The sequence below is a fragment of the Nestor notabilis genome, unplaced genomic scaffold (genome assembly GCF_000696875.1).
Source record: "Nestor notabilis isolate BGI_N333 unplaced genomic scaffold, ASM69687v1 scaffold3280, whole genome shotgun sequence".
Classification (NCBI taxonomy): Eukaryota; Metazoa; Chordata; class Aves; order Psittaciformes; family Psittacidae; genus Nestor; species Nestor notabilis.
Window position 1 is genome coordinate 10,016 of NW_009909641.1, and position 25,800 is coordinate 35,815.

Consider the following 25,800-nt stretch of genomic DNA (forward strand, 5'->3'; position numbering starts at 1 on the left):
TAGCCACAAGGAAAATGTCAGTATGAGGACACGTGACTGAGAATATTCCCTAGAAATAAAATAAGAGATAAAAGGAAAACACACACACATTTTACATCACATAACAAAAAGCCATCCAAAGTATGCAGGAAAACTCTTCATTTGAGTCTAAAATCCTGCTAATTCTTTAGGTTACTTGTTCTTACCTGCTTTGGATATTGTAATACAGTTTCATGAATGTCTTGAATTCTGTGTATGCTATCACCACTGCCATTCATCATCTGTTGAGAAGCATTGGGTATCATGTGCCTTACTGAGGCGTGGTTCAAATCAACATGGAAATCTGCTGAAATCTTCCGGTTGTTTTTAATGTCAAATAATGATAATGTGACAAAGAAAGGTTCTACCTACACATTAAAAAAAAAAAAAAAAATCGAGTTTCATTGCTGACATTGATATTACTGTAAAAAGTGTATGAAGGGAAGATGAGTAACATTTCTATGAGTAACAAGTGTATGAAAGGAAGATGAGTACACATGTCCATCACTCTACTGACAGGATGTAATAGATAGTAAAAGAAAAATTCCACTTTCTACAACACACCATAAAGATTAAGTAGCTAAGTTACTTCTCTTATCATTTAGGTTCTTATTTTTATTATAAAGGAGTAGAAAAAAGCCCCCATTGTTAGTTTCTCAATCACAGCAAGGTATTCCTGCCATTAAGAATAGTGCCTACACAATATTAAGACATTCATTATCATATTAACAAAAAATAATTAGATGAATTATTTACATTTGTTGTTGGTCCTTCTTCATTTTCTGCAACACAGCTTTGCAAATTAAAAGATAAATCATTACACTTCACAAGAATTTTTTTCCCAAATTTTTCTTCAAATGGCTTCACTTCTGGTTCAATACCAGAAAAGTCAAGTTTCTTTAAAAAGAGAAAAGAAAAATTAAGGTAAGGGTTCTTTGATCTCAAAAGGATCAACATAAAAGGAAATAACATCCTGCTTTGTAAAAAGTCTAACCTGTGCATCTGGATCCAAGGCAAAAAGTTTAACTCTGCTTTCACTTTTCAACTTGATTTCTGCTTCTCTGGTACTCTGTTCAAAATTAGAAAAAAACCCAACAACCTTAGTATCACCCTATTTTAAAGCAGTTTGCAATTTCATTCCTTTTTCTGCGATGTTTAAAGCTTTACATGTTTTTAATTCATGCACTCTTCTCTCCCTAACCGAGCTCCTTAATTTCAATTGCTCTATCAGGTCCAAGTAAAAGGTGAGAGAAAACTCCTCTCCTCTAAAAGCTTTTCCAGGCCTAGAAACACAAAAACTTACATCAGCAACATGTAACCTTCCAAGCTATACTCCAGTGCAGCTCACTTAGCACTTTGTATCCTTACATAGTAACTCTTATAACACTACTTTAAAAAAAGTATGAAGGTAGATTGACCCTCAGAGCTACCCTGAGACCATGTTTTTCCTCCTTTTTCTTTTCTTGAACTCTACTGCCAAAGAAGCATTTTTCTGTGGGTAGATGGAAACCCCCCCCAAAACGTCCAGACGATAAACCGCTCTCACTTATGAGTTACTTAGCAGAGTAGGATGTACAATGATCCTGCATGTGATCTGTGGATATCTATTAGCAGTATATCAAAAGTAAAATGGAACAAAATAGAATGTGAAAACTGATGGTATACATACGTTACTTTTTGGGGAAAAAAAAACAACAAGGTATGATTTAAACAGTATTCTATGATTTTTAAAGTCACAGGACATGACAAACAGACATAATGCATGCACCAAAATTACCCATGTAGGAGAGTTGCCATTCCCAAAGTAGTAGCTGGCTAAACAGGGATACAAAGTATTACATTACAGACAGCTGTCTATTTTTGGATCACCTTGTATGCCTTACAAGAAGTTACCAACCCAAAATTCTCATCAGTGACCATGAGCTGGTAGGGATCTACTGTCTACATCTGGAGGCTGAAGAAGCTCCCACTATGTCTCAAAAAACAAAAAACCCAAACCAAACCAAAAGCAACTCTAAGAGCTCAAAATCCTATTTTAGACTGATAATATTATTAAAAAAAAGAATACTTAATTTGACTTAAAGAATGCATTACAGCAGAGAAACTTTTGAGGTGGGATTTTGAGTATAGATGCCTTAATGGATTTAATTTACTTTGTTATCTTTAACACACGCAGGAGGAAAGACAATGACTTGCTGTGAAATACATGACCCAGACACTCAATACCAGCAAAGTACTGGCAGACTTTGCTTGTTCAACAGCCAGTATGACTGAGAAATACAAGACTAAATTGTGAAGAAGGTTAAAGATGGCAAGAAGGCTGCATGCATTCTTTAGAAAGGGAATAGTCATTTGCAAGAACTGAAGAGGAAGATGACCTTGTCATACGAGCAAGACAGAAACTGTTTCAGCTAAAGCATCTTGAATAGTTTTAGATTCTGTGGTGGTTTATGAACTAAAGAGAAGACAAAAATATTCAAGGCAGTTGGTCAGAAGTCAGGAACTTAAAATGTATATAGTCTTCAATCCTGTCTATAGCACAGCAGTGACTATAATTCTATTTCCTCATCTGTAAAACAGGCATAATGTTTTCCTACCTCAAGGAATACTTGGACCCATAAGGTCCAAGGAGGTACATGAGCAAACTGTGATCATGATAGTCACACAGTTATTTAAGATCAATGTCTAGTTTGTTTTCATCTGAACATTAAAAAAACCACAAACACACACAAACAAGAAACCAACAAAACTCCTATACTCACTCTTGGTACTTAAGTTATAGATAAGTTACAGATACAAGAAACATGAAGTAGGCAGGACAAACAGCTAAATATATACGTGTGTGCACATCTGTGCACTGAAGCTCACAATACCGTCTTATTTAGTTTACCTTATAAACTAGCAGTGGTTGACAGAAAAATGAAGGCCTGGAGATGTACTCACAAGGGTTAAACCTTTCCTAATAAGGCTGCTTTTTCCCCTACTGTCAGGTGCTCTACAATCACCCCTGAAGGAATTTCTCTCCCCTCATACGGATATGAGGTCAGCTATTGTGAAAATCTCCTTCTAGAACCAACGAAAATAATAGAGCAGCCATAAACTCTTCCAAAAGAAGGCTCAGTGACTTGTAAGTCTTTCACTGGGGAAAAAAGAACCAAACCCAAACCACAGCTGAAAAGACAATGCAAGAAAGAACAGAGGACAAAAAAATCCTCATAAAAAACAGCATTTATATAAAGCAATCAAGTGAAGGCACAACCAGTGTACTAGTGTAAGCAGGCAGATTTTTTCCCCTGCACTTCTCAGGAAAAAAGGGCTAGAAAAATACATGAAATTATTTTGAAAGGTAGTGCTTAGTAAAGATGAAATAGAATGGGAAAACAAAATAACTTATTTTGAAGGAAACAGAAATTTAAATGGGTTCTAACCATGGAATTAAAAAAGCCAGTGCTTAAAGAGCTGAGAAAAATAACATGCTAGAAAAACACCTAGCTTGAAGAGCTGACCCATAACCTCTTGACCAGAAGGTTATGGAAACAGGAAGCAGCAGTTGTAGTACTAAAACTATATGCAGGTGCTGCAGCCCTAAATGAAAGTCTCCTCTGGAAGTCATGTGGAACCCAAGCATTGTAAAACTCTGACTGTAAGGAAAGAAAAATATTCCGTACAATAAGAGCATCCAATTTTATATTTGTTTCTGAAATAAATTTTCATAGCCTCATGGAAGAGCTTTAAGCATCAAGCAGCATACTTATAAGGAAAACTTGATTGTATGCACCACAATCCCAATTAATTTCCAAATACTGGAAGTTAGATTATCACATAATAGCTTTTTGTGTACATGTGCTAAATTGATTACAAAGCAGTCACAGAAAGAATTAAGTCATCCAACCAGTTTTGGTGCTAAAAGCCTGACAATCTATTCTGACTGGATCTTTTGATATGTTAGCTATTGTAATAGACAGAATAATCTCTATTAAGATGTTAATAAGCTCTGCTGGACTTTTAACTATGATAATAAAACCTGACTTTAGTATAGCTACATTTCTATAGAAATACTTTGGCACTTACCTGCATGCAATAAAACAATATAAAAGATGAAAAATACAATAAACTAATAAAATAAAAAATATGCTGCTTTCAAACAGCATGTCAAGATCTATATAAGCAACTTTAAGACAGTAGCTAATTTGCTTCTAAAAGCAGAAAATGAAGGAGCTCAATAACCACATCTATTCACAAAAGAGCTTCTAAGCTTTCAAAGCACCACAAATTGACTGGAAGCTAGAAGCCAATACCTTACCTTTATTGAAAGTTCATGTGTCTTAACTTACGTTTAGTACTTTATATCCTGAGTTGGTATTTACAATATATATTACCTTGGCAATTTCAGGATAGTAGTTATCAAAACTACTTGATGAGTTTTCCATTTTGCTTTGTTCATCATCTGAAATAAAAACACGTTAAATAAAATAAACCCCCCAAACTACTCACAAGACTCTGCCGCAAAATTTCTTTTTTTTTTTTTTAAATCCTACCCCCTCAAAATGACAATCTTAACATAAACAGGTCATAGACAACTCCATCATTTAATTCTGATGCAGTGACTTCTTGGAGGATGTAACCAGTAAAGTAGCAGCTATTTCTAATCTTACCCAGAAAATAGCTTTAACATTAATTTTGATATTTGTCTGGGGAAAAGGGATACTCAATGCACAAATTTACATTACTCTTTCCACTATGCTTTGTAACATGACTTCAAAACAAGTTCCCTTTGTTCCTCTAGGTCCCCAGCTCTACCCTCCTGGATTTACTGGATTTACAAAGCAACCATTCAGGTACCTATAAGCATCTTAACGGTTCTAAGGTTAGTTGGGGACCACTGACTAAAATGTCTTTCACAGAGCTACAGGCTTCTCTTTTTCCAATTTGCTTTTGTTTCAAACATCTTGTTAAATTCCAGCAATCTTAACCTAAGACTGTGATATCTCATTTTAAACTCTAATGATCCCTTTTGGTATACTGTGCTATTTATAAGCAGAAAAACCTTCTCTAACATCTTCCAGGTTCTTCTGGATACCCTTGGTCTCATACCAGTTGCCCTCTCCATCATTCTCAAGAAGAAAAATGTACAAGAGGAATACTGGACTACCCTTTTACCACCAAACTATACCAGCATCATATTCCTCACAGATAGCTGATATACCTATTCTTAAAGGGCTCCAAGAGAAAAGATTCAAACAGTCTATTTCAGTACCTTGGGGAAAAATTTGTGGTCAAGGGAGTTACGTCTAAGTTTAAAGCCCCTTACTGCAACCACAATTTCTTATTCTTCTACCTACAGTGACCACAGAACACATTATTCCATTTTCAGCAGCATTTTACATGTTTCAAAGCAAGTGCCTTGTAAGTTTTCTCTTTTCCTTACACTCTCTCAGTCCTGATTTTTCATTATGAGTTTTATTTTTCTGGACTTCTCATCAGTCTCATTCTCTTCTGGACTTGACTCAATTGGAATCAACATAGAACAACGTTATTTTAATGTCAAAAGGTCAAAACTCTAATCTGTTCAAACAGACAGTGAAAACACCTGTATTTTTTATGACCAAAACCCCCCAGAAAATTGAGCCACAATAAAGCCTTTCTTTCCAAATGCATGTACCTAGATGTTGTCAACTATTAGCTAGAAACCTGCTTAGAACTATTAGCTAGAAACCTGCTAGGAACCCTGCTTACCTTCATGAGACTCTCCATTTCTTTTCTCTTGCATTGCAGCCTCAAAGTTAAGCTGCAGGATTTTGTTCAGAGTGTTTATCCATTCTTCCATTTCAAGTTCACTATCTGCAGCTAAAAGGTAACTACTCTTGTCTTGCATCTTCAGCTCAAATGCGAAACGTCTGACTTTATTGTTCTGTAAGAAAATAAAAGATCTTTATAATATCTTTACATACTGTCTACTCACAGTCAAAAAAAGTTAAATGTATTTCAGATCTTTTAACAAAATATACAATTTGGTATTTTGAACAAGTATATTATAATTGTACTTTTTTCTTTCTGACATTTCACCTTTTGAAGTTATTTGTGCCTCTGCAAAAAGTGGAAATATGAAAGATTAACAGCACGTTTTTCAGTTTCCCCTCCTAATTCAGCTTGTAACCATTTTTAAAAACAAAACATCCAATTTCCAAATATCAAATCTTCATGTACTCAGATCATAGAGAAATGAAGCTAAAATTTACTGGTTAAAAAACCCCAAAAAAACAAAAACAAAACCCCAGCATTAAACTATTAACATTTGCATGAGAACCATTTTGCATGTTGGTATTTTATACCAGAGGTTAAATCATAACCAACCTCAACCCTGAATGCCCTGATACTATTAGTCTTTTAAATACACATGAAGTTGGGAATAATTCCTCCTTGGTTCCTCAACCATTACTGTAATCCTTTTTGCACAATTTAAATCAAGGCTTTAAAAGGTACCTAGCTTGACTCAAGTGTCTGGGAATGAATTCACAGATTTTAAATGAAAATTCTATATTACCACAGTTTCAATCTTCAAAAATGGTAATGCATTAAATAAACATTAGAATAAACAGTAAGACAGACTTGATGGTTGGGGGATTTGTTTGTTTAAGTTAAATTAAATGCCAAATTACATTTTTGTTTCTCTATAGCTCAGATTTTTCAATTAACAGACTAACTACTGGTTGGCATGGCAGTCAGCTTTCTACCAAAGATGAGTTTCTGTTTAGGAGGATACAAAAAAAAAATGTATGGACTCCAGATATAAGGCAGTCTTTCAATTAAAATCAGAACTGAAGTAAATCAAAACTGAAGTAAATAAAAAGTAAATAAAATACCTTTACCTTTCAAGAAACCTTTAACTTTCATATTATAAAACCTTGACGCAGGTGGTATGTATCACACCAGTTTTCACAGATCACTGAATTAGAGCAATTATGCCTATATATATGACTGTATGTGTGAATATAGACACTGCATATTATTATGTGACTGCACTTCTGTGATGCAGAAAAGTCTCAATATACTTCAGCATTAAAACAAAACAACCCAAAAAAGCCAAATCAGCCTCTCTTCATAAGAATGATCTCCATCCTCCACCATCCTCATAGCCCTTCGCTGGGCTCTCTCTAGTATGTCCATGTCTCTGCCCAGAGACACTGGACACAGGACTCCAGGTGTGGCCTCACCAGTGCTATTCATCTGTTCAGAGGGGAAGGATTCCCGCCCTCAACCTGCTGACACCACTCCCCTTATGCAGCCTGGGACACCATTAACCTTCTCTGAAGTAAGGGCATGTCACTGGCTCATGTTCAACTTGGTGTCCACCAGGATCCGCAGGTCTTTTTCTGCCAACTGCTTTCCAGCTGGGTGGCCTGCCCTGTGTATGCTGGTGTCTGGGGCTCGTTCTCTTCCCTTTGCTGCAGTGCCTTTCTTTCATTTGTAACTTCTGAAAATCTCAATGTTTTCTGATGATGTAAACTAATATTGTAGTGCCTGCCCACAATGGTCTGTAACAGAGCCACAGCTGAGAACCAGAAACAAGCCACTGCCTAAGTGGGAAACAAAAGGGGCCAGAAAGAGGCCAGAGGTGGACAATACAGATTATCAGAGAGGGGCACCAAAGCAGAGGAAGCTGAAGAACAAAAGGAAAGATACATTTTAAGTGCAAGACAAAGTCAACAATGCTTTTTGCTGGTTTGTTCTAAAAGGCAAATCAAAGTCGGCCAAAATTGTACACCTAAGGCAAAACAATATGTGTAAATCTGCATGTAGAACTTGCAATATGGTTAAATTTATTACAGTTATAAGACCTTCCATGTGAAGTATCTATGAAATGTGTATCTAAAAACATTACTGCAACATTTGGAAAAAAAAAATCCTCTGTAAAGCTGTTGAATCTCTCTGCACAAATCTTCAAACAACTTTATGCTAACGAACCCCCACTATTATACAAGAAATACATTTTCATTAAACTACCCAAGTTAACAAACCCCTAAAGCCCAAGAGTTTTTTCCAGGTATGCTGTGCCTAACAGAACAGTTACACACTGTACTGTAAATACATAAGAGAATCACAAGGAAAAATAATAATCTTTTCTTTGGCACTTGCTACTGACAAACATTTCACCAAGCCTTCAACTTTTTAAAATAAAGAAAAGCACATAAAAGCAGTGTTATAAAGGTCAAGTGAAAGCATCAAGTGAAAGCATCTGGAAGGGTGACTGAATTTAATACAATTCCCACAACAAAAATCCCACACAAGAAGCTATGCAAAACATTTTACAGCTCATGTAAGCACAAAATGTAACAGAAACAAACTTTAATTTCATGCTGTTGTTACTCTGTCCTGATTTAAGATTGGAGATTTGTGAGGTTTTGCCTTAAAATTTTGTTTGATATTTTTGATAAATACTTGAAATCAACTAATAATTTCTCCCCTTTTCAGAAAGATTTTTTAAATTCAGCCTCCAGACCTTTAAAGACTCATTCACTGTTTCTGCAAGATGCAGTGTGTCTAATTGTTCCTCTGCATAACAGATACTTATCTACATCTGACAAAAGTTACCCGTATTATTAAAAAAATCCTTTTCTATCAAAACCAGAATTAAGCAGAGAACAGGCAGAATAATTATGATTACCTGAACCACACCCATGCATGAATCTAGAAATATTGATCCTTTAGGTTCTTTTGATATTTTTTCATCTTTGTAGAAATTGAGATTATAGGATCCATCACCAAGTTGGATTAAGTGAAAAAATCTTCTTTTAAATGACTAGTGAAAAGAAAGGAAGAAAAACAGTTACAACACTGGTATTAATCAGCTTCATATTACAAAACCCTTAAGTGCTATTTACACAATAAGTTATAGAAAAAAGCTTTTATTTACACATAGCCTATTCAGGATCCTCAGAAAATAAACCAGAAATCATTAATTATAACAAATTACAAAATTAACTTAAAAACCTGCAGCAAGATTGTACTGAATGAATTTTTAACCCACTGAAAAATGACTCCACGATATTAGATATTTGTTGAGATAATCATAAAAATAACTCAAGTTCGTTTCTAAGTAAAGAAGCAATGCAAATAAAACCTCATATTACACAGTCTCTTTTCTACTAATAACAAAACAGAGTCCAGTTGAAAAAATTCTTTAAAACACCAGACTGATCCCACCGGATGCATTTTTTCTGATTTAAGTAGAATAAAAGGAAACTAAGATTTCACAGATATAAATTACATACAGGCTTTCCTCTTTCATTCTGTACTATTATTTTTTATAGAAGTAAGCCACATACAAATTCAATTCTCAAAGGTACTGTGGCATTTAATATTAATGTCTAGTTTTTACCACACATATTCTTAAACTTACTCTCATTGTCACACTGATTGCACTATTCATGTTGCCTTTGTACAGCCATCCTTGTTTTGTTATTCCACCCTTTTGAGACCCAAGAGATGCTGCATCCTGCAGATGAAAAAAGGGAGATGAGGAAAACAAAAAAAAGAGTAAAGTTTTGCATCACACTGTGAAACTGTTGTAGTCATCAAAATTTCAAAGTCATTTTTTAAAGATGGAATACTTATGCTAATAATGTAATGACAATAACGTACTATTATCCCTGCTGAGATTCTATAGCTTTGTAATTCTAATTATTTTCTTTAAAGATCAGGGATAAGATTTGACTTCATCTAACCTTTAATAGGTAACCTGGCCACTTATATAGGCTTTCTCTATGGCTAGGAGGATGATCCAACTTCTGGACAGCTGAATACTAGTCAAGATAAATCCCACTGAAATAGTGGAAAGAGGGAAAACTCAAAACATTTATTTACATTTCCTTTGTAAGTTTTTCATATATTCTAATCTTCCAGTACAAGACTTTCTACCAATTTCTATTACCAAAAAGAACAATGTAAACTCATGCTTACTCAAAACTTCAATCAAGATTTCTCAAACCATTTTGCTTTATATGTATTATTTCAACAACATTACTTAGGAATTTACAGAGAACTAAGTCTTGAATTCTTGAATTGGACCTGCCATTTTACAGATCAGAATCAAAGCTTTCTAAAGAGAACAAGACTTGGCAGTAATGGCAAGTTCACGAACAGCAGATCCACTGCATGCATCATGCATCACACCCACTGCCTGCATACCACTTCCATATGCCAGTTGGTGGAATTCAATATCTCTATCAATACCCATAGGATGTTAACAACTACCAAAAAGCAGTACTGTACTATCAAAACCAATCAAAATGACAGATTTATAATTGCCATGGAATAAGTATTAAATCATCAGTTCAAGAAATCTTTTAGAACAGTACCAAACTGACTTTACCATTGTTTTCAGCTGATGTAACCCATTTTGACACAAAAACCACCCTTAATGAATTAAATGTGTAGGAAGATTTTCAACCATCTAGAGCAGAAATATTCTGGATGAATTATTATCCAAACATTCAAAATTAGCTGAGTATCCAGTCAAAGACAAAACTGAAACACTTCCTCAAGTGCCTCAACTGCTTTTTCTAATTCTTTTTCTCAGCTCTTAAGAGAACATACAATAAAAAGTGATTACATGTGGGGGACAGAGTAATTAGTTCAACAACTGAACATCAAAACCAAATTTTGGAATAATACGAATTAGTTTCCGGAACTAATTCAAGGAACATTCTGTAAGAAGTTACTAGTTAGTTTATTTACAGCCTATTTAGTCTGTCTAGCTTGCATATTCATATGCACATGTGAACTTCCAAAAACTGCAAACAGAAGGCCAAAGCTGCAGCAATCTGTTCCTTACAAAATCCTAGTCAGCCTGATGCTGTGGAAGTTAGACCCAGTAAGGATGACAAGGTCACCAACTATCAGAGCATCTGATATAATGCGCCAGAAGCACAAGAGCAGAAATACTCAGTAAATTTTCACATGCCCCAGTGAGTCTTACTGTCCAAGCAATACAGTCTACTTGCTTCGTATTTTCAAGTCATTAGTCCCCACCTTACGTAGACAACATTTTTTCTTGTACAACATAGAGACAACAACCCAACACACTGGGTTTCCAACTATGATTCTCCACCTCTGCTGGTGAGAGTTATCCCCAAGGAAAGGATGGCTTAAAACCACTTTCATGAGTGTAATACCATGAGTAGATGATGAGTTATCATCAAAACTTGGCACGAAACAACCAATGCTTTTCCATAGTTTCACAACCCATATATAGGATCACCTGACAAGAATTCCTTCATGACCTGTGTTAACAAAAATTAAGGTTTAGCTCTATTAAGACTCTTCTTTTGAATTCCAAGTCTTGGAGGTAAGCTGTTTCCCAACTGTTTAGCTGAATGCTGTTTTCTAACAATAAACCTCACTGTCATTTGAGTGTCTCTAGTTACACCATTTCTTTCTGTCAGGCAGAATTCCTGCCTGCAGAGCCAAAAAGCTACTGAACATTTCCAGCTGACCATCTGTTAATACAAAGGAACCCAGAACCCAGTTGTTAACACACGAATTTTACATTGAAAACATATTTCCTGTTTCCAACTGCTAAGTTAATTTCCTCACTTTTATTTTTACTGCTCCACACTAGGCTTCACTTTTTTTAATGATCTTTCCCACAAACTCAGCTCCAAAATTTACTTCAACAGCAACTGTTTCAACAAAAACAATTCCATATCTTGATCCCATACTCCAGACTGAGTTAAAAATTCCATTTACAAACATCAACCTGATGCCCTGATAGCCCCAGTTAGGTTTGGAAAGGTAATTCTCTCCTTTTTAGCAATGCAAGATTAAACTAATCTTTATCTGGTCTTCCTCCAATTTTTAATCATTTGCAGCTTTTTATTTTCTATCATTCTCTTAACAAACCAGCTTTCTTAAAAAAAAAAAACAAAAAAAACAAAAAAACAAAAAAACAACCAAAACAACAAACCACCACAAACAAAAATGAAACAAAATGAAGACCAAACAACTTTCAGTGTAAGATTTGCATGTATGCTTTTTGGCATACAAAGATGTTGGTGCTTGAAAGAAAAACCTCTTGCATTAACCCTTCCCTTGACGAAAGAATTTATGGGGTACGTGTGTCCCCTATTCCCATTAAACTCCCTTTTCTTCCTAAAGTGCTTTTTTCTTGTATTTATATTTTAAGTTCCTCAAAGAGTAGGAGACCTCTCCTTCAGTGACTGTACCTCCAAAATATATCACACTCCTGCCTGCTCTAACAGGAAACTGGGTAGAAGGAAACAGGAAGTCCTCTCCACTTACACTTCCTAGTAAAATACACAGCACCTGGTAACAGCCAAGCTACAGTTTTTCAATGTTTAACTAACTCCAGCCGTAAGTCTTTTTCCTACAACAATCCTAGTTTATTGTATCACCTTTTTTTTCCATGTTTAACTGTTTTCTAAAACACTTTTGTTGTCACACTAAATACTGCCAAGTCTTTTTAATTTCAATATAATAGATATCATGTTTATTCCCATCTTACAAATAGGAATATTTGGATACAAAAGCATGAAATTATTTGTCCAAATACCACAGTACAGTTTAATAGCAGTGCTGAAGAAATAGCATCCTAAGACTATCCATTCAGGAATCTACCTACTCAGATGCACTCCCTAAACTACTTTTTCACATTTAATCCAGGAAAACTTGTAAGGAACTTCTTGTATTTCATATGCAGCAGTTCTTCAGAAGCAAAGTGATGGTCAAAAGGTGAAAACCACAAAAAAAATAGTAATTTTATTTTGTTTTAATTCTTTTCTGTGATGCAAGAGTTCAAGTACTCATAAGAAAAGAAAACACTGACATTCAAACACCCTGTTTTGAAACAGGGTGCGGTAAAAATTAATTAAATCACAAAAATAACAGAAGCAGTTACTGAAAAAGGTCTTTGACACTGGAAACACACTTGAAAATTGCTCGAGGCTGTGGATTTCTGGTTTCCCTATGCCAATGACAAAAAATACCTTAGAGTTTTATTCAATTATTTTACCTTTTTTTCTCCATGATGGACCTCTCATCCTGTACTGTATCCTACTGTCACACATGCTTAAGTGTGTGTACTGTCATGCTGGAACAGACTGACCTATGGTTTTACTCGTCTTCGTGATTAAACTGCATGAAACATTTCTATCTATATGCCCATCTACACAGAAACAGTGTAAAACATGACAGATTTTATGAAAGCTATTTTTTATCAAGTATTAAAACTTCAATTTCACCATCTGTCAAAACTTGTTCTACTCACATGACAGATCTCAAGAATACAAGGAGACAGGAGATAAGTAAAATAACTATATTTGTTTCCAAATCAGGCTGTTCAAGCTAATCTCTGTTTTCACTTACTGACATCAAAACTTAACCCATACTGTAACCTCTCCTTACCCAACATTCTTTACTGAAAGCAAGAGAAAGTACGGAATTACTGTTATCTCACCTCATCTTTATCTGCTTCTTCATCCACTTCATATAAATGTACTGGAAGCTTCTCCGATTTTGTCCCTTTACTAGGAAAGAAAAAGCTTCTAAAAAACTAGAAATTTTGTGATGTTACATACTTTACAGCTATAAAAAAAATAATTTATTGTTTTAATTGAAGGGGGGAAAGCACAAGAATAAATGAGTAAAGGCATGTCTTTTTCATGAAATACATATTTTAGCCAGCAATTTACCTAATTTGCACATTTTCCCAGAGTCTGTCTTTTGTTCTGCTTGTTACTGTCCATCTGTGTATTTGAAGAGAACCAATTACCTTCTCACTTACTGCACTCCAGTATCTTAGGAGCAACAATTCATACCTGTAAGCACTGGCTCCTTTTAAGACAATGTGTTTACTTAAATTCCTATTGACTATCGTGGTTTCTGTTCTTGTAATAAAAGCCATTTACTGACTTTTTCAAAACCTGTCAGTATATCAGCACTTTTCACAGGGAAACAAAAGCTATTTCTTAACTGACAGATGCAGGAGAATAGGTAGGGAAGATACAGATATTCCAGACTTGTGGGATTTAGAGTATTCATCTACTCTCAGATATTTTAAGGGTCTAATCTCTATAATCTCCCTATGAAATTTTTAAAAAGTTGGAAAAGATGTCTCTAGCAGATGGTTTAGAAAGTCTGTAAAAGATGTAGATTAGGCTTTTGCTTTGAATCATCCTGTGAAAATCTGCACTAGTTCATACACTTGGTCTAACTATCTCAGTTAGGTTCTATTCCCTAAGCTCCTAGAAAGAGTTCCAAAAGCTGCCTTTGAAGCTACAAAAACAGGATATCACCATTTTAGTTTCACCTAAACATTAGCCTGTTTTAGTTTTCATGTTTACATTTCACATTGTCAGCCATACAATTTCTTGTTTTGACCTGTCTATTAATAAGGCAGTATTATTACAGTATCTTCCCAGAAAATGATTTAACAATATTTTACACTCTAATGTTCATTTATATAAATTCCATCCAAAAAAATCTTTATCATCTCTACAGACTACTAAACACTGATATAACATATTTTAAGTTATATATTACATGTTTTAATACATTTTTGTTATAAATACATTTATATTAAACACAAAGTTCCTTCACAAATTCAAAATCTTTATTTTACCACTAGATAACATACTTACTTTGGAAGCTGTCGAAACTCTCCTGAGTAGTCTTCGTATCTATAGTTAACAACATGCCAGTCTGAATTGTAGGTTCTAATGCACTGTTTTAATGAAAACCAAATACCACTATTAATTGGAAGAGAATTAACAGCATTCCCTAGACAAACACACACAAAAACCTCTTAAGATATGGCTGTTTATGAACTACAATGGTTAAATGTTGATCTCTGAAAATTCTATATACTTCCCTTCTTTTACAATACAGTCTAGTGCAATACAGCTTTCTGCAACAAGTGTTACACTTCAGTATGAAGTATATACACATCTGCTAGATGTGTATATTATAAAACCAGAAAATGGTGAACACACTCATCATCTGGATTAACCATCTTCAGCTGTCTGAAAAGTCAAAGTAGCATTTCGCTACTGCAGCCTTTTAAAAAAGTCAGCTAAAATACTCCATTACAGGTGTACTGGTACATAGAAACCAGAAAGATCTTTTCCTTATATTGATACCCCCTGTGCAATTAAATTAATATTTAAACTGCATGCTTGGAGCTGTTGAAAAGCGATTATGTCATTATGTTCTGGTCCAGATCACAGGAAATACCATTTTACTCCACCCATATTGCTACAACATAAAAGTACTGATTTATCTTGGCTTTGACTAAGTAAGATAAAACTGACAACATCTGTTGCCAGAAACTATATAGTACAAAATTTTATGTTACATGAATAGACTCACTTGTACACAAACATAGCATTTAATTATTCAAAATATTTTCTTTATATTTCAAAATACAAAATTAATATTTGCCAAGTTATTGTTTCTGCAGAAGCTCATTAAACTCCATGAATTGCCAACAACACTCCTCCCTCCCTGTTTACCTTCTTCATATTTATCTTAGAACTGTTTAGGTCAGGTATTAAGGGTATGTATCATTGTGGATAAATCACTCTGAGGTTTCAGGTAGATTCAGATATTTGGAGCTCCTTCAGTCTTTTTGGAATTACAAGAGACGTTTACTTGCTTTAGATCTTAAAATATCAGCTTAAAGTATGTCAGTAGAAAACCAGTAGATAATATTAAAAAGACAAAAAATTTAAGCCTTTCATTCCTAAAAGACTTCCACAAGACACTAAATGAAACCCATCACAGTCAGAACCAAGAGAATGCCAACATAAGCAAGTAGTCGCGAGAAACTTCGTTTGAGGATGTTTCTTCTACATATAGCATACAGATTGAGCAGTCAAAATGAATTCTGGCTTCTACAAGTGTTACAGTTAAGAATACCTCTGTTGTGGCAAACTGTATAAGATTATTATGAACAAACTAAGAACAACTAGGGTAAAACACTTTATCAGGAAAAACAAGTCACAATGATTCATTCCACGTGCACTATTGCTCCCAATATAATGATGGAAATCACACATGTTGGTCTGGAAAAGCCAAAAGCATAAAGAAGGTGGGGGAGAAGAATCTGCAAAAGCCAATTACACAAACAAAATCCTTCTAAGATATCCTGTAATCCTTTTCCAGCCACCAATAGAAAAAATAGTAGGTTTTCCTGGAAATTTTCCCTTGAAGTCACTGACGAGTAAATAGCAATAAATATTTAATATTTTTTCAGGGTTTTTTTCCCTGTGTTTTAAATGGTAAGTGAAGCAGAAGGAAAACAATTCAGGTATAATATTGTTATTGCACACAGCCACATGCAATTCCAATATTACCTCAGTTACGAACAAGCTTTGAGCTTCTTTCTCTGCGTTTTCAGGAACTGTTGAACGAACGTATCGACTCTGCCGCTTCAATAACGCTGTCTGAAAAACAACAAAACCAATTAATGAAACTTGCAATTAAAGAAAATAGGACACATTATAAGTTACAGCAGTATAACTAAGAAGCTCAGCAGAAAACATCCTGTGGATATGCTATTTCAGAATAGCCGACTAATGACGATTTGCTTTCAAAGACCAGCAACATGTTCTTTCACAACAAGGGCAAGATCGGAATCAGTAAGAAAGAGATGCCATAGAAAAGTGTTTTCCTCTATTTTATTAACATGGGCAAGAAAATACTAGTAAAATAATTCCAACCTGACAACATAACTCAAATATTTTGAAGACAGGCATTAAGGTAGTGTTATTCCTATATATAAAAACTATTAATCAGGAAAAGTAACAAACCCACACTATAATAAGAAGAGTAGTTTAACTGCAGATCTCAGTCAGCAAGAAAAATATGGAACTTGCACTGTTAAACTGAGGATTTAGAAAGAAGGCCTGGACCACTGAAGTATACGCCTCAGCCCATCAAGTCAGAACTTATTCCTATCCTATGCTGGAGTTCAGAGAGGCACCAAAAGGCAACCAGAGAGCAGTAAATCTCTCTGTAACCATGAAATTCTGCTTCTCATTCCAGTGCTGAAGTAAGCCTTAGGGTACTTTAAATTTATACATCATATTCCAAGAGAAAAATCAGGAAGGATTGTCTTCTCTACAAACTTTCTTCGAAACTGTATTGGTTGAACTGTTTCAACTCTCTGGGTTTGAGTTAGCATTTGATTTATGGAAGCATCAGGAACTACAGAGTGTCTCATGCTCTCGAAGAAGATTAAATAAAAAAAACCCCAAACTTTAAATTACTGTGCTGTCAACCTATGGAAGACAGCTTCAAACACTAGCCAGGATTCACACGCACTACTGAGACACAGAATTAACAGACTCTTTCATTGGTATTACTTCCTGAGCAAACACAAGGGATTTAGGATAGTAACTCTAAGTGCTGAGGTATCAAAGAAGGTCACAGCAGAAAGGACATTTCACCAAGTCTCACAGACAAGGAGTACTTACTAATCAAAACCTGATGGAATAGGGAAAGCAAATCTGTCCACAATCAGTGCAGACTCTAATGGATACAATTTAAGATTTCCAAACTCTTACTGTCACAAGGTTGTGTTTGCTAGTGAGACCTAGCATTACTTAGGATCTGGGAATGTGTAACTTGTTTGAAATTAGATTTCCCATTTTACTTATTTCAGGCTAGAAGGTGTTTTCATATTCTTCATAATTTTAGCAAATGACTCTGTTTCTGAGGTTAAAAAATAATGTATTTCATCAATGTTAAAATCTGGCGTGCAATTTTCTGAGTCATGTTATTCCCCCTAACCCATGCTTTATGGCAAAGTAATAGCAAGATGGCCAGGGTTCTTCCTAAGACAAACATTCTTGTAGGTGACACTAAAGAACTATCTAGAAAATGTCTATGACACACGACACAAAGAAATGTCTAGACACATATTTTGTAGTGGGATGTCTTAGCACAATGTGTGCTTAAGCATTTAAAGTGAATGTATACATGTGTGGCTATGGTGGGCCTTTTTCCAGGTCATAGTTTATACAGAAGTCAATGCTGCAAAGTATGACTCAACAAAATCAATCTTTAGTTTTATCAAGATTGTATTGGGTTTACATGCCAAGATTTTGGTAGGGAGAGGACTACAGGGATGGCTTCTGAGAGAAGCTGCTAGAGGCTTCCCCTGTGTCCAATAGAGCCAATGCCAGCTGGCTCCGAGACAGACCCACTGCTAGTCAAGGCTGAGCCCATCAGCGATGGTGGTAGCACCTCTGGGATAATGTATTTAAGAGGGGGGAAAGTTACTGCTGGTCACGCTTCTTTTGATGCAGCCCAGGATACAGTTGGTTTCTGGGCTGTGAGCACACACTGAAGTCGGCTCATGTCAAGCTTCTCATCAGCCAACACCCCCAAGTCCTTCTCTGCAGGGCTGCTTTGAATCTCTTCTTCACCCAACCTGTAGCTGTGCCTGGGATTGCCCCAACCCAGGTGTAGGACCTTGCACTTGGCTTGGTTGAACTTCATGAGGTTGGCATTGGCCCGGCTCACAAGCGTGTCCAGGTCCCTCTGGATGACATCCCTTCCCTCCAGCCCGGGAGGACTTCCCTTCCCGCCAGCGTATCACCCGAGCCACACAGCTTGGTGTCATCGGCAAACTTGCTGAGGGTGCGTCAATCCCACGGTCATTATCGTCAAAGACATTGAACAGGATCAGTCCCAACACCGACCCCTGCAGGACACCACTCATTACTGGTCTCCAATTGGACACTGAACCATTGACCATAACTCTCTGCATGCAACCATCCATGCAGGTGGTCCATCCATCAAATTGGTGTCTCTCCAGTTTACAGACAAGGATGTTGTGCGGGACAGTGTCGAACACTTTGCACAAGTCCAGGTAGATGACGTCAACTGCTCTGCCCCATCCATCAGTTCCGTAGCCCCATCATAGAAGGCCACCAAATTGGTAAGTATGATTCACCCTTAGTGAAGCCATGCTGGCTGTCACCAACCGCCTCATTGTTTTTCATGTGCCTCAGCATGCTTTCCAGGAGAATCTGCTCCACGATCCCGCCATGAACAGAGGTGAGTTCTGTAGTTCCCCGGGTCTTCCACTTTCCCCATCTTGAAAATGGGGGTCGTATTTCCCTTTTCCCAGTCGTCAGGAAGTTCACTGACTGCCATGTCTTTTCAAATATGATGGACAGTGGCTTAGCAACTTCGTAGCCTTAATGTCTTCACAGAATCATAGAAGCAACTACACTGGAAAAGGCCTTTAAGATCATTGAGTCCAACCATTACCCCAGGATTGCCAAGACCAGAAATTAACAAGGCTTGGCTTCCTTTTTAGGCAAGGGTTTTTTAGATGGTAATCAATTTAACCTAAGCACAAGGAAAAACACTGTGAAAATAAAAACTGAATGCTCTAAGAGGAAATGGTTTGAACAGGTTTTTACACAACGGTAGAAGTTTCCACCTATAGTGTGTTCTAAGTGTGTATACAGGTATTTGTAAATGCTCTAGCTCACTATGTCAAATCCATCTTGTGGGGGATGAGAGCAGTACCAAACATTTGAGCCAAGGCTTACCCAAGAGCTGCCCACACATTGTCTGACAGCAACAAGTTAGGAAAAACGAATTAATAAAAAAAGGTGAAGTGGAATGATAAATACAGACAATGTGCCAATATTTAAACAATTCAAATTATACTGGCAACCATATCAAGACTAATGGCTTCAAAACTTATTGAATATTATTATGGAAAACTGTACAAAGGTTAAAATGTTTAATTTCCAAAAAAGTAAGCAAGCACGTAAGGGATTTCTGTTGTCTGATTTGGTAATATTTTCTTAATACATTGAATGACAGGTTTAAACACATTGTGTTGTTGAAAAACAAGCAGTATTGGAGAATCCTGTGTACAATAAAAATACTTAGAGTAAGTTTGTGCCAGGAAATCTTAGAAGGAAATAGAAGTTTGATAGCATAATAATTCAGTTTGATAGCTGAAACCAGACTTCATATAAATCAGGTATAAAATGAGACTGCCAAAGACAATATAGGACAGAGAAAACCAGAAAGTGTGTGCAGGTCTTACAGTGACAAGAGATAAAGAAACAGGAAAGCTGACTGTTCCAAAATTGTGGCTACCTGAAGGAAATCCTCTGATGTAGTACACGCTATAATGACTGCCGCGATGAAAATCTGACCATAGAATCCAAACAAAGCATGACAAAAGCCATTACAGTTTATAAACATAATTCAGTCATTCCCTTTAAAGGAGCAGACTGAGAACTATGCACTGGCTTCATTCATATAGGCATGAGCTTAAGAACTGCAGAAGAGACATCCCCCAGACTGCTCAAGCAAAATGCCTGAGAATATTCTTGATAGGTTGGTTTGTTCTCCATTGATAATTTAGAGCTGTTCACCAGAACGACCCCAGTAAGTGAACTAGTCAAATAGGTGAGAGTATACTTGGCAAAAATATCCTTGATTCCTCTTGACCTGTGATACTGAAGAGCCACGCTGTAGAAAGGGATCAGGGTGGTATAGACTACTTACGTTCTTCAGTCCCAAGCCAATGCCTGGTGTAGAACACCATCATGAGTGATCTAGTATTTGAACACTAGTATAATTAGATAATGCTCATACACGGTACAACTTCCTTTCGTAAGAAGTCTTACTTGCAATCCTTCAAGCTTTCACATGTGTCTGACAACACATGAAGCCCAAACTATTCTCTAAATACCTGCAGCTTGCCAAAACCAAAACTTCTAGCTCAGAGTAGGAAGGCTACTAGTAGCTACTCCTGTAAGAATGAGTGAAAATGAAGTACATAGTCTATATTAAAACCAGTCCAGGTCTATTTTAATAGACCAAAGAGAATTAATGAAAAACTCAACATATGAGTTTTATGGGACTTTATATGCCCGTCTGTAGAAATACACCAACTCATCACCAACTTTTCCCACGGTAAGTATAAACTTATCTTCAAATATATGGCTAAATGAGATGATCAGTTTTCAGGTAGGTTTCTAAAGAATAATTCTAAGGTATTCGACTATGATACAGTACTCAGAAGTAGTTAATTTATAGGCAGTTCAGATGTCTGCATACCTTTCAAATACAGACATTTTGACTGCAGGTATGGGCATGTGTACAAGAGACTTTCCTCACTATTTACAGCAACTCCAGTCTTTAAGATGTTTGGTCATTATCCTAACTGGATCTACAACAAGATTCAAAAACCCTGCACTTAAATAAACTATTTATTCAGATAAACATGTATATTTTACAGAAATATATCAAGATGATCACAAATCTTATTTAAGTCTGGCTTAATCAAGTCAAGGCCCTGTTATGCAATGGGTATTTTTCCAAAACCCAATTTTGGCTGATAACATGCAGTTGACAGTAACAGCTTTGATTTGAAAAGGTTCATGCCCTTCACTGTTAATAATGGGGGAGGAAAGCAATTTAAGAATGCATGAGAAAATGCAGATGCTTTTTTTTTTTTTTTTTGAACAAACATAACATGATTTTCTAGGTCAGAAAAATGACTGATCACCTATTTCAAAATGCAGTATGACCGCTGAGTTACAGAGGCAGACCTTATAATCTGGACAGATGAAGAAATTATGCTGTTTCTTTTTACGTAACCCAACAGAATAAATTGAGCAGTGTACAGGGACTCATGGCAAACAGTAGGAGGGAGTAGGGGTTTGTAGCTAAAGACAGTTAAGAAACAAAGAAATGGGAAGTTATCATCTCATGATTACGACTGCTAAAAATTTGTCTTTTAAAACAGGAAAAAAAAGCGGGGGGGGGGGGGAGGAGGATTAAATTACCTGAAAGTCATCATAAGGGAACAGTAACATCTCACGTAAAGCATCATTCAAAATCTGTGTTTTCCTCTGCACGATGACATTTTCATAGTCTATTGGTTCTATGAGCTTTGGTTTTGCCTAGGGGAAAAAAAAAAATAAAAATTCAGGTATGTTGAAGAAAAGTTACAATTGTTGACTCATTTCCAGAAATTACTCTTAAAAATTGGCAGAATACAGTATTCAAAATATAGACTTGATGTCACACTATAGCATATGGATAAGTGCAACTGATAATTACTGAGACAAGTATGCTACTTGGTTCAGAAGGAATAGACAGAACTACTTCACAAAACACACTAAGTCAGAGCTTATCAGAATAATCACATATGTATTCTCATGGCAAAAAAAATATAAAGAAATTACTAGTCTCTTACACTGGTGGGTACCTTTGCTTGATACTGCCCAGAAAACTCTGATCTGGAATTAAAGCAGGGATTAAAACAACCTTAGCTCAAAGCTAAGCCTGAGCTTTGTTTTAATTCAGTAGTAACCTGCAGTAGGGGTAGGCTAATTGACATTCCCCCTTCTCTCTATTTGATAAAAATTCCCACGGGCCATCTGCTTCCTCTTAATTGCACAAGTAGCTTTCTTCAGTTATTATGCACTGATTCAACATTTAAAGCCTATACTACCGTCAAGGCATTACAGCTGGCTGTACACAATCAGTCAGAGAAAAACCTTCACCCTGCCAAGCATTCTGTTAAGTGGTCAGCTGGTAGATCATGTTTAGAGAGCTCTCAATCAGGCAGCACTGCCTCGAGAGCGCAAACTGATGCAGAACTGAAGTTATACTCTAGATTGCACTTCCTGCAGCTAAAATTGGGCATCACAGAATCAGACATGAAATTACCTTTTTCTGTTTTCACACGTGGCAATTACAAGAGACTTTCCAATTGATATTTTCTTAAGATCAGTGATATTGATTTCCAAGAAAGATATATTAAACATAATAGCAGCAGCAAGGCCAGATTATGCCATCATTATAGGTAATCAGACATAATGAGATTCACATGTATTTTTGCATAATTTATGTTAATAACCTTTCACGTTCCAGCTGCATTACACAGAAGAAATATCTTTATATCTCGCAGTAACTGCTATTAATAATGACTATATTAATAGTATTAATGAGAAACCTTACAGGTGTTTTCTTAATCCAAAAGTGAATCAAATATATTTGTTTTTTTCAAGGAATTAGGAAAGTTGCCAAGTTTTTAGACTTAGTTCACAGGCTATTCAAAAGTTACTTGAGATTCCCTCATATTTACTACATGCCAGTTCTACTGTTAAGAAGAATGAAAGAACGTAACAGAGCATAACAGCTGAAAAGGCCAAAAGAGCAAAATCTGGAAAACAAATCTACCAAAAAATGATGAATGAAATGTAGCTTTGTCAACAAAACCACTTACCATTTACAATCACACTGGAAGGATTTACTAAAAGTACATAACAACACACTTGGCAAAGACCAATACAGATAGGAGCCACAATGAAAAATGCTCACGTTGAGCTTGCCATCTTTCTCCTCAGAGGAGATGGAGGATGGCTTTTCAGTTCACTGTATATTGTACACCAGCACATTTTGAGAGCTTAGCACCTGAACCATAGCTGCTGCTACATCTCCTCTTGTTCATGAACATGCCTTATCAAAAAGCCAAAAACTTATGCCCGTGTCCATCAGAAAAGATTTATCTTCATACACCCATCTGTAGCTGAAGTGGGTGGACCATTTAGCTCACTCTATCCTACAGTCACAAAACAGGCCAACCACAAAGATAAAATTGGTAAAAAAGAATCTTAAAAGAAATGAGCTTTGCTTACATTTTGCTTACATGCTGTAAACACAGATTAAAACAGAATCCTTCTTTGCTTGAAGCTTTTAAAGAATCAAAAGCTCTCTGGGGCTGAGGTCCTTTATATACACCTCTCCTTTAGGTCAGTAGGACACAGAGGTAGCTAGTGGTCCCAGAAAACCACACCATCTTCCTCTTTAATCAGTAAAGTACCTGATTTGCAGAAATATAATTTCTGTTAAAATTCATGAAGAATTTGCTTCCTCAGGTTTCACCGAAGCGTTAGTCATTTCTTTCTTAAGTCATTTGTCAGATTCAAAAGGAAGAGGATGTTTTATCAGTTTGAACCAGATATGAAAAAAGAAAACAATAAACAGCACACTGATACTGGCATTTAGCCAAACCCACAACAGCACAAGGAAGCAGATTTCTTTCAAGCTCTTCTTCAGAAGAGCTATTATCTCATGTAATATAAAAGAAAAGACACTGGGTAGGCACAGTGTTATTGAATATGATCTGTGGGACAGTTGATACAAATAAAACTCAGCCCAGTCAAAACTGCAAGATCAAATGTAGACGGACTAAAAGTCAGTCTTTCAAACAAGGCTCAAGTTTTCCTATTAATGTCTGACAAACAACATTTTTATTTCCATAATCTGAGAAAATCCTAAAAGCATAAAGCTTCATGTAGTCCAGCACTCCAGCTGGCCAATGCCAGACTTAAGGAAGATAAAACATTAAAGTATCTGCCATATCACTTTGGGTTCTGCCAGTGTGATGTAGGTATGGAAACTCACAGAAATAAGCAGCATTTCAGAACAGCAGTCATGACACCCACACGGTAACCATTTTAATCTGCCAGAACATGGTTTATATATTTGTACAAGCAGTGTCCAAAGCCATCAGATAAAAGGAATTTTAAGTCAGGAGTTCAATGACTGTACATTATATATTACAGAAAAAGATAATACAGTCCATTTTTTCTTGTATGTTTAAATTAAGACAAATGTTATCTTCCTGTTGTCTACTCACAAAACAAAGGATGGTCAGGTTAAGCACACTGAGTATTGTTAGCCTTATGCTATGAAACATCATTTACCTTACAAAAAGGTAAATACACCTGCAAATTAACAAGTGCCCAAAAAGAGAAGAATGGAGCTACAAGCACTAGCAGGCAATGCAGCATATAAATAGATGAATATATGGTGTTACATATTTCTCAACATTGGCATGAGGCAAACTACTTTAGACAAATAATATGACTATTTAATCTAAACATGGGTAACAACTCCTTGTATCTTCTTATCCAACAATCACAATAAACTCAAAAGAAACTGCCCAGGTTGGGTTATTTTTTTAATCAACTTAAAAATCCTTTCAAAATATTATATATACCCTAGAGCTTATTCTTTAATATTATATTACTCATTATTCCCTTTCTTAGGTATGGTTAATTCTGTGATGCAAACTTTGGGGCAGCGGGAGCAAATAAGCTGCTATAGCTCTATGTAAAAAATCCTAACATTATGCGTATATTTAGCAGTAATAAGCTTTCACTGACAACCCTAAAACTTCTAAGTTGCTAGGATTTGAAAGAACAAAATGCATTAAGTCACCTGTTCTCATGCTTACAGAAATAGATCAGAAGTGCTTACTGGGGCTACAGATACAGAGTGAACCGCACCAAGAGCAGACAGTTAACACAGGCTTTTTTGCACACTGTTTCATTGGTGGTTTTTTTTTAGAAAACAGTAATTAACTTTATTTTTTTTACCCCTCCAGTTTAACCTGAAAGCCTGAAAACTCTTCTATTGTTCACCCAAGCCTTCAGGGGGCTGTGACAGAAAAGAATGGAGGTTTCCAAAACTCAGTGAACGCAGTCCAAATTACAATCATTGTGCTTTTATTTATGAGAAGTATTTTGTTGATGATGAAGGTCCATTTAAACACAAGAACACTGTTCAGAGCTCAAACTTTTTGATAAGACCTTCTGTATTGCTAGTATTTACCTCAGGTTGTTAATATGGAGGCAGTTGCACTGTGCTTGTTTTACCAAAGTAGCATGCTGTGTCCTATGAAGTCCACTTATCAGCACAGAAGCTTCT

The 25,800-nt window shown here is 36.1% G+C and overlaps 1 protein-coding gene across 1 annotated transcript in view; it reads right to left on the reverse strand.

Moving 5' to 3' along the window:
• Positions 1-25,800, reverse strand: part of LOC104405615 (dedicator of cytokinesis protein 9-like) — a gene marked incomplete at its 3' end in the record, with an annotated part of 38,135 nt that overhangs the window by 9,501 nt on the left and 2,834 nt on the right. The window contains exons 2-13 of the mRNA XM_010014403.1: positions 21,864-21,980; positions 16,389-16,478; positions 14,676-14,758; positions 13,493-13,562; positions 9,419-9,514; positions 8,684-8,818; positions 5,755-5,929; positions 4,398-4,465; positions 1,013-1,087; positions 775-915; positions 186-386; positions 1-49 (exon numbers count right to left, since the gene is read on the reverse strand). The exon at positions 1-49 is cut by the window's left edge and continues 65 nt beyond it. Of these exons, the coding sequence (XP_010012705.1) occupies positions 1-49; positions 186-386; positions 775-915; positions 1,013-1,087; positions 4,398-4,465; positions 5,755-5,929; positions 8,684-8,818; positions 9,419-9,514; positions 13,493-13,562; positions 14,676-14,758; positions 16,389-16,478; positions 21,864-21,980 (1,300 nt within the window). The remainder of the gene's footprint in view (positions 50-185; positions 387-774; positions 916-1,012; positions 1,088-4,397; positions 4,466-5,754; positions 5,930-8,683; positions 8,819-9,418; positions 9,515-13,492; positions 13,563-14,675; positions 14,759-16,388; positions 16,479-21,863; positions 21,981-25,800) is intronic.